The sequence below is a fragment of the Puntigrus tetrazona genome, chromosome 17 (assembly GCF_018831695.1).
Source record: "Puntigrus tetrazona isolate hp1 chromosome 17, ASM1883169v1, whole genome shotgun sequence".
Lineage (NCBI taxonomy): Eukaryota > Metazoa > Chordata > Actinopteri > Cypriniformes > Cyprinidae > Puntigrus > Puntigrus tetrazona.
The window spans coordinates 980568-990804 of record NC_056715.1 but is presented as its reverse complement, the minus strand read 5'-3'; the positions used below and the strand labels follow the sequence as shown (position 1 = coordinate 990804).

Here is a 10237-nt window from a genome sequence, read left to right as displayed (position 1 = left end):
GTTAGAAGACAAAGAAAAACCCATTCGTTTGTATTAGTTATTTACTTTGATATACGTTGTTTAAAATATAATAATTAATTGTGGGCTGGTTGTGATGATACCGAAGCACGCGTCTTTCTGTAAAATAAATGTTTTAAATTACGCCTGAGTGTCTTTAAAAGTTTGAGGCCGCTGTAAGGACGATGTTAACGTATATAACGCGAAGTGGCGTGCTCTGCTGACTGACCAATCACGGCAGACATGGCTCACGCTCCCTGGTAGAGACCCGCAGCTGACGCAACACTGATGGTCAAAGAAGAACTGATGGTCAGTCCTGTCAGCACACTACACCTGATCCCTGGCAACTCCTATGGAGTCGCATACAAGAGCACACAGGTCTTTCACCCTGCTCTTGCGCCGCATCGGGTGGTGAGTACATCGGTGTTCTGCTATCTACGTTTATCAGCACTTTATAGCGAATCTTAGCGAGCAGAAACGCCGCGGGAATTGTTACAGTGTTGCAGCGCGTGCACCCGGAGCCTTGATATTCTTCGCCGACCGACACACTGTAACAGATCCCGAGCCGTAGGCGTATACATGTAGCGACCGAAAGAAAAATCAGCACTGTGTGTTGTCACAACAAAAGCTGTTCGTACTGCTGTCGTTAGACGCTCTCACCGCACGCCGCGTTAGTTTAGCGGCGTTTGCTGAGAAACGCGCTCTGCTTTAATTGATATTAGCCTACTTGGTAAAGAAAAGAAGGAGAATCCATCCGGGGACTTGAATCACTTCTGAGGCGAGGATCTTGCTCACTAACAATCACTCTGCTCTTACCAAGAGAGTCCAGGTGACCTTCAACTCATGTTCAATTAAACGTGTCCTTAAACATGTTATTTCAGATTCAGAACACGCTAGAACGTAAGTAAGTTGTTTTTGTTGTGTGGTAATAAACCCAGTTTATAGAGTTTATACCTTGCTCTTATCGGCTTATGTTAAAGTGTAATAGCCTTGAACAGGAGGTGGCAGCAGCGGGTGTTTTTTCAGACGGCCCTTAAATGCCACCGGTGTTTGATTTGTTCAAACTAACACGTCGGAGCTTTTGTCTTATGCTTATGGCCATATTAGTTCCGTTTTAGAGTAAGATGTAAGTTCAGCATGCACGGGATCATGATTTTGAGAAAACGAACAGAAATATTTAGTGATTGAGTTGCTACTACACTTTAAATGCAAACTGGTTCAAAAGGCTACCTGCTACTTTAAATTAATATTAATATCCATATATTAATATTTATATGCATACAAGGATAAATGATTACAAAACAGACTATAAAATTGATTTTTCTATGACGTATAAGGCATGAATATTTAGTTAATCGTCATATTTTAAAGAGTTGTCCTGTAGGTTTTAATGAAAAAAAGGTAAAATGTCTGAGACGTATATCCACATTGCCATTAAAATACTGAATAGCTCTAATTTCACTTTGCTGTTTTCTACATGCACGTAGACGCCATCTATTAGCCACCAATATAGAGGAATAACAAAGTGCAAAGTTTATGATTATGATCACAAAGTGCCCCTATTATGGGTTACGAAATTATTTTAGTCCAAAACATCGGTTGACATGCAAGGTCAAAAACACTTTAAATTTCAATTCCAACGATTCATTTTTGCAAACTCTCTTCAGTGACTCAGCATGCACTTACTAAGATCCCGCTTCTGTGACATTTTAACCAACCACATATCACCGTGGTGAAAGACAGACAGGCTGGGGCTGTTTCTGATCGGATAAAAAAGGCCCTTTGTTTGACTACAGAACCCAGGGGTTGTCACAGTTATATTTGTCAGGCTGTAAGGAATTTTTGGTATATCTCAGTAAAAAATTTAAAAATAGTAAATTAGCACCTGTGGTCCTTCTGTGTCCATTCTTCTACTATTTACCTCAAATTTCTAATTTCACTCTTAAGGTTTTCTACATGCACGACTCAGATTCATTAGCCACTAATATAGAGGAATAATAAAAGTGCAGAGTTTGAAGATTATATCAAGCAAAATGCCACTATTATGGGTTACGCAGAGTTTCATTTTAGCCTAAACACAGATTGACATGCATGGCACAAAAACACTTAAATTTCTTAATTCATTTCCAATTCAATTTCATTCACTGATTGATTAAAACAGCCATTGAGAGATTTAACGCTCCAAAGCTGCACCTAGTGGTGAAGCATAAATTAGCGTTTATTCAGATCAAGGTGATAAGACCTAACGTGGGCGGGAAGACGCTTTAATGTTTCGCCTTTGACGCCAACATCGAACGCTCGCGCCTGCTTTAAAAAAACGCCGATTCGAGTCGACTTTCGGTACTTGATTTAAATTTGTTTTTATTCACCTTGTTGCGTTAATCGCATCAAGAAATCCACAATGCTGAAGTCATTATAAAACACACCAGTTCGTGAGTGGAACAATTTGGTCATGTTGGCTGTGTAAAGACCGAACATGGAAGTGGAGGAACTCAGAAGCAATGGGCCATTGAATTAGTTAAAAATAAGGTGGGATGATGATGTGTTCTTATTCCCTCTTTGTGTTGACAGCAGTGGAAGGATGTCCGTGTGAGAGCTGAGGTCTGGCACCAGTCTTGGCTTTCAGCTCCCTCGTACACGTATCTCGCGCCAGTTTCTCTCCGCGCTAAGTCGATCGGGATGAAGCCCGCTGTGTCTCTGAACTGATCATCCCAGAGTTCTCATCACTGCATGAGCAGAGACAAGCGCACGCTTTGTGATGCTGCTGGTTTGTCATGTAATCCTATTTTTAAAGATTTGCCTTTTTTTTTGATGCTTTGAGGCCTTAAATGATGTTAAGAACCCAGATACATGTCGTGAGTTACTACATTCTGAAGCACGAAACATTCCATGGCAACACTGAGATGAGATTAAACCATATTTTCTATTCTGTTTTTATTTCCAGGAGGGTCTGGGCTCAGCTGGGAGGGCTCACAAACCACCAGTGAGACTACAAAGCGCTTCACTGACCCTCACAATCAAGATCCCGCCTGTGACATTTGGTGCAGAATCCAACCACCTATCACCGTAAGAAAGGTGACAGGCTGGGGCCGCTTGATCGATAAAAAAAAGGCCTTTGTTTGTGATAAAGTGGTATTTATTGTATTGTAAGTAATTCTTATGTATAACGGCCCTTGTAAAAAAAAAAATCTTGTTTTATTTCCTTTTTCGTGACAGAAAGCAGTTTGGAAATATAATGTAATTCTGTCTGATATCAGAAAACCTCCAGCCAGTTTACTGGAAAGCGGTGAGTGTCAATATCTTACAGCTTAGCAGTATCCTTGAAACTTAAAGATTTCATTTTTCAAAAGTGATGATCAAAGGATTCATCAATCATATATTGATTTGAATGTAAATACATTTGGTTGTTAGAATATTTATTATGGTCTCTGAAATGTTAATATTTATAATAAATATATAAATAAAGTACAAAAATAATAATAATGTTTATAATATATGATTGATATGCCTTTCTTATTTTCTATTTTTTAATATATACACATATACATTTTTTTTTAATACTAGTAATTTTTACTTTTTAAAAAATATATGGCTGCATATTAACAACATTTTAGTCACAATTCTCTCCATATTATATATATATATATATATATATATATATATATGTATATATATATGTATATATATATATATATATGTGTGTGTATATATATATATATATATATATATATATATATATATATATATATATATATATTGTATATATGTGTATATATTTCACAACTGATCTGCATTTTTAATTTAAATATATTTTATTAACATTATTACTATATGCATATGCAAATATTTAATATTTAAAATACATAATAACGTTTGCATAAATAAATAAAAAACTTTTATCAAATGCCGATATTTATATTCCTGTTACATATTAATGTTTAATTCTTTAACTGTTGTTCTATTCACTAATTCTTCTCTGTATGTACACGAAATCATGCAGATTAGTTAAAATGATTAGTTATCGAATATACCGATGTCGAAATTTGAATGCATTTTGCTTTTAGAATATTTATATACTATTTATGTATACGCACAATATAAATGTCAATCATTTTTACCAATTTTTATATTAATTTTGGACTCTTCAAATTTCTACCTCAGGCCCCTTTATGTATTCAGACATTTTGGACTACAAGAACTTGCGTGAGATTGTTGTGAACAACCGTATCTCGTGGCTGATACACTACAGCGCCCTGCTGGCGCGGTCGGAGAGGCCAACGTGTCCCTGCCTTCGTGACGTCAACATCACCGGTTAGTCGCCGAGGTCAGTCATCCTCGACCTCTTTTCAGTGGTAAGGTGCACTGATGTCTCTTTTCTTGCTTCTTCATCTTTAGGGTTGCACAACGTTCTTGACGTGGCAGTAGAACATGGCTCCGCTCTCTTTTGTCCTCAGCTCTATTGGAGCCTTTGGCCCCACGTCCCCTCACAACCCAACCCCAGATCTGTGCATCCAGCGCCCACGAACCATTTACGGGGTGTCTAAGGTTCACGCTGAGCTAATGGGAGAGGTCAGCATGCTTCTGAAAGAACTCTTGATGTACTGTATAGCTGTGAAATATGCCTGTGACACACAAGGGCTTAATGCATATTAATGTTTTAGCTTTGTTTTTCTTTTATCGCGACATTATTCAAGTCTTTACAAGTCTTTTATTTGTGTATTCAGTATTATCATCACAGGTACGGTCTTGACTTCCGTTGTCTCAGATACCCGGGAATCATTTCCGCAGACTCTCGACCTGGTGGAGGAACTACAGGTAAGCTGGAAGAAAATTAGAAATATTAGGTGATCAACTTAAAAAAAAAATGTTTCTGTGTTTTTACTGCCTACTAAAAATATTATATGTGTAAATGAAGCTGAAATAAAAGTGAAAATGTAAAATGTTGCTTTGTGTTTTTGCATTAATGCATTCATTTAAACAAGGCTGAAAATATTAGATGGAACATTTAAAGTTAAAAGAAATGTCGCAGTGGGTTGTTATTGTTAAGTATTGGAAATTAAAAATAAGCTTAAGAGAAAATGCTTTTAAAAAAAGTAAAATTTAAGCTTAAAAAACGGGAAAATATAAAATGAGAAACTTAAAAGTAAACAGTAATGTTATTGTGAAATTCCAAAGTAAAATAAAGCTAAAAAAAATTAAATATTAGATTAAAACAAAAAGTATTAAATGTTACTACGTGTTGTTCTTGTAAACAAAACTATAAAAATTACAGTAAAGCTAAAATTCAATAAAAGACCTAAACTTTGGAAACTTAAAAAAAAAATGTTGCCTTGACAACTATATTAAATAATTTAAAATGTAATTGAAGCACATAATAAAACGATTAACGCAGGAAACCTGAAAATAAAAAGCTAATCCAAAGTATTAAAAACTAACATAACAGCAAGCAATTAAATCAAAATCGAATTCAAATTTTATTTGTCACATACACATACATACATGGTACGACATGCAGTGAAATGTTTTTACAACCGTCCAGCGTTGTTAAAAAAAAAAAAAAAAAAAAATATATATATATATATATATATATATATATATATATATATATATATATATAAAAATATATAAAAAGAAAATATATATAAAGAAGTATACAAAGTATAAAAATAAAATATAAAGTATAAATGTTAAAATATCAATGTTAAAATATCCATTTTAATGCATTGGTGTAAAACCTTTGCTTCCATTTTTTTTCTTTTCGATCAGACTATGCTGTTCACATCTTCCACGATGCTGTGAAAACGGGTAGATTTGTGTGCAATCTGAGGCCTGACACGAGACTCCCCATGATGTTCATCGACGACTGTCTGAGCGCCACGCTGGAGGTTCTGGAAGCTCCTGCTGAGACGCTCTCCATGCGGACGTACAACGTCAGCGCCGTGAGCTTCACTCCAGACGAGCTGGTACAAGAAATCAGGAGGCACCTGCCAGACCTGCAGGTCACATACGAGATTGACCCAGTCCGACAAGCCATTGGTGAGAGTCCTACCCATCGGTCGTCGCCCATTCAATACGCAGATGACTTTGTTTCTGTATCAGATTTGAAGAAATGCAGCATTACATCAATCGCATCCATTCACTCTGCAGTGAATGGGTGCCGTCAAACGAGTCTGCTGATAAAACCATCACAATATTCCACACCACTGCAAAAAAGCTGCATGTTTACAAGTGACAAATCAATCATTGAGGAATAAGCTAAAATGTAACTCCATAATACATAATAATGCTTTTAGTGAAAAAAAAATCTGAATCAGGGAGGAAATATGCAGATTAACAGCTCTAAACAAATCTGTCGGTGGGTTTTGATGTAAGAGGAGAAGAGTGAATGAACTTTCTCAATGGCGTTGAGCGTTAAAAGCGTTATTATGGGTTGCTGACCAGAAACAATGGTTTCAATTTTATGCAGCTTTTCATTTCACAAGACGTTAACTGCTGGACTGGAGTGGATCGTTGTGATGTTTTTATCAGCTGTTTGGATTCTGACGGCACCCATTCACTGCAGAGCATCTGCTGGTGAGAAAATGATGCATTGCGGTGTATTCTGACTCGTTGCCTAATCTCTGGTGCATATGCAATGCAAAAAAAAAAACCCAAACATTTAGCAGATTAAGTCCTTTTATCCCATTTTCTTTATTTATCGTTCCAAATAGTTCCTGTGTTCTTTCTCCTAGCTGACAGCTGGCCAGTGGTCTTTGATGACAGCAATGCCCGCAATGACTGGGGCTGGAAACACAACTACGCTTTGCCAGAACTGGTTCAGACGATGCTCAACTTCACTGGCTCAAGCGTCAGGATGACTCGAGCCAACTGAACACCATCTGCCGTCATGTGTCTGAGTTTAGCCGAGATGTTTGGGATCTGATGGGAGAGATGGTAATTGGGCTCTGCAGTATACTTTGTAGCGTACTGAGATTAACGAAGGTCAAACTTTCTTAACTTCTCCATATGTACTGCAGCACATATTTGCACACATTTTTCCCGGTGATGTAAACCAAAGATTTAGAGTTCAGTTACATCCTTAATCTTCTCAATCAGCTTATAATAATTTAATAACCGTCCTGATTATGTATTTTATTTTATTTAAGCCTAAATTTGTTTTGTGGAATCTCTATGTAGCAATCAGTTTAAAATAATTTAGTTTTATTTATCAGTGAATTCTGAGCCATGTAATTTTTTTTCTGCTAGATTAATTTACACTACTGTTCAATGTTTGGAGCAAGAAAGATTTTTTTTATCTTGAAGGAAGTTTATTTTATTGTGACACTGATGACTGGAGTAATGAAAACTGGAGTAATAAAAAAGAAAATTCAGCTTTAGTCTTTAGAAAAGACCTATTTTAAATTAACAAACTGTATTAACAAACATTTAACTTAACTTTTGTCTCAATAAAATCCTGATTTGCTGTTTATTAATAGCTCATAAGGCGGTAATTAAGTTTAGTTATTGGGTAAAATTAAGTATGCAGAATATGATCCTGGCCAGTATGCGCTTTTTAAGATTTTTCTACTAATAAACAGACAATATGGTAATAATAGGAACGATAATAACCTATTTATTGGGGAAAATGGGTCCCTATGCTAAAGTGTTACGTAATATTTTACATTATTGCAGTTTTTAATATAACACATTATTTCAGACTGATTATAAAAGTATAAAAATCTCCAAACTTTTGAATGGTAGTGATATTTAAAAGATTTTGAAGAAATGCAATATCTAGTATAAAACAATCCTAAATATGGTGCTATTTTTGAAAGGCATTAGCCTATTTTAGTTTTATTAAAATAACATTATAAGCTCATCGGGGTGCTTACAGTGTAGCTGAATTAGATTAGAATTTTTTGGTACTTCAGGGAACATTTGATATAATTATAAAAACCTGCAACTCGGTATATATTTATGCATTTCGGATGTTTGATTTAGTTGTTAATGTGACAGCAGCAAACGATTATTAATACATTTTTTACGAATAATTAGAAAATCACTTTGTCTTCTTCATTTAATCAGATTAACACGTACCACAAAACTGTTCTTTTAGGTTGTGCAAGACAACCTTGGCTTGATTTCGGCCAGATGAAATTGCACGAACACTTCTAAAAAGTAGTAAAAAAACAACACTGCCAGACTGTTCATATGCTTAATGAGACGCAGTCAATAAAAGTCAAGCTGCTGCTGGTTTTCTGTGCTCACTTTTATGAATTTCCTCATTTATCACAGCCAATGAGCGAACTGCTTTTGTAGAAAGCAAGCGTATTAGCTCTATTTTTGACGTGGACTCAAACGCATGCACACAAAGCAGGTATCGATCCGCGCGGTACGTACAAAACGCAAAGCATCTTTTGAAAATACGGATTAATCGATAAGCCGAATAATATACGAATTCTTAAAGAATAAGACAGAAAGGAGTCGCACACAAAATAGGGCACGCAAGTATTTGTGACACCAATTCTAGATGCTTTTATAGCTTTCTTGTTAGCAGACGTTGAGATTGTATTTATTAATATCTCAAAATAGGCATTTCATACAACTGTATATCAATTTCTCTTCTTCTTTGACTTTGTGGGAGTGGCCACACGGTTCTTTCCGGGTAAAACCGGTTGATTAGCAAGGCGTCTTAATACTAGTTGAGACTTCTTGCTCAACAGATCCTCAGTGAGACGGACTTCCTTCATCAGAGCGTCCGTGATAATCCCTCCCTGCGACTGCAGAAAACCACGCAGCGATTCTTCAACCTCCTACAGCACAGAGACAAAAATATCACATCGCTCGTTTTATTCCCAGCGAGTTTCATTTAGCACCAGAAAGAAACATTTGCAGAATTAGTCACAATAAAACCCATTTGTTTGCTTCAGCTTTTTTTCCCCCCGTAATTGTTTTCCAGTCTGATAACGGAGAGAAAACCGCTCGGCCTCTGAAGTTAAAATCCCATTTATTTTCTCCACAGAGAAATTGACGGCGTATAAACCTTCGGGGGCAGACCTACCGCGAGCTCCGAGGCCGTTAAGAGAAGATACATGCTTCCGTAGAGGCCACGAGTCTCAGTCCGAGTGTTATTTCAACCAGGACAAATACTTGTGGAAGCAAAGCTGCTGAAAAAGTGTCCGTGGCTGTTGTGCTCGGCAGGGTTAAATAACAGTGCTGTGTGTTCCTTTAATCCATCTTATCTGGTAACTGCTGACGGCCTGCTTCTCCTTAAGATATTAAGTGAGGAGCGATCGAGCCAGGTACGAGGGAGACGGCCGTAAGACAACGCGAATAATCGCCGTTCGCTGCTCGTGTCGGTGTGAATCACCGCGGCCTTCGCCTTTCACAGCGCGCCGAGAAATGGCAAAGTCTGCAAAGCGCGCTTTTTAGGTCAGCGCCGGTGGCGGTTGCGCGTCGCCAATAGCTTGCAGATTAACTTTGATGGTTTTTGAAAAGGCAACAGTGTGCCAACAGCTACAGGGCAGCTTAGCATCGCAATCCCGTTTTATATCGGCGCCGAGCAGGAAGCTACATTTCGGGTTGCCGTCCAAACAATCCGCCTACTTGCATTTCTTCCTTTTAATTAACGGGTCAGTGAAGCGTTACAGTCATTACAATGCAAATGGGGATTCTTATTATAAATCTGCAGCATGCGGTGTTCAGGAAGACAAGCGTACACTTATTTCTTTTTTCTTTGATTTCTATAGTCCGCTTTAGACATTATACTAACAACAGGAGTCAACTAGGAGTCATTAGAGTTTTAGATGGATCAAAAACATACTACACACTCAACATCAGAAACGTCTTGAGTATGTGTTAGTATTATTCTACTAACCCTAAACAGTCTACTCTGAGAGACACGTCAGTTACAAATTAAAGAGAATTAGGTGACATGTAGGTACAGAGTTACTTATAGTAGAAAGTAGAAAGTGGATTAATAAAGTGTGACCAAATATTCTATAAATATTGAATGAGTTTATAGATAAGTTTCTAGATGCAAGAATGTAACTGTAGATCAGTAAAAATCTTAAAAAGCCATGGAATAAAAAGGGAACTTTAATTTTTTTATTCTCACAATTTCTATTTTGCTTTCCACAGTTCTGAGAAAAAGTTTCAGGTTATATATATATATATATATATATATATATATATATATATATATATATATATATATATATATATATATATATATTATTTTAATTATGACTTTTTTGTTTGT

At 36.6% G+C, this 10237-nt stretch overlaps 1 protein-coding gene and 1 pseudogene across 1 annotated transcript in view; one reads left to right on the top strand and one right to left on the bottom strand.

Moving 5' to 3' along the window:
* Nucleotides 1-285: 285 nt before the first annotated feature.
* LOC122361966 lies at nucleotides 286-7301 on the top strand (annotated as a pseudogene).
* Nucleotides 7302-7305: 4 nt separating this feature from the next.
* The window catches only part of LOC122361545 (uncharacterized protein C8orf74 homolog), a 5667-nt gene continuing 2735 nt past the window's right edge, over nucleotides 7306-10237 (bottom strand). Inside the window, exon 4 of the mRNA XM_043262338.1 lies at nucleotides 7306-8789. Within this exon, the coding sequence (XP_043118273.1) occupies nucleotides 8589-8789 (201 nt within the window). The 3' untranslated portion in view covers nucleotides 7306-8588. The remainder of the gene's footprint in view (nucleotides 8790-10237) is intronic.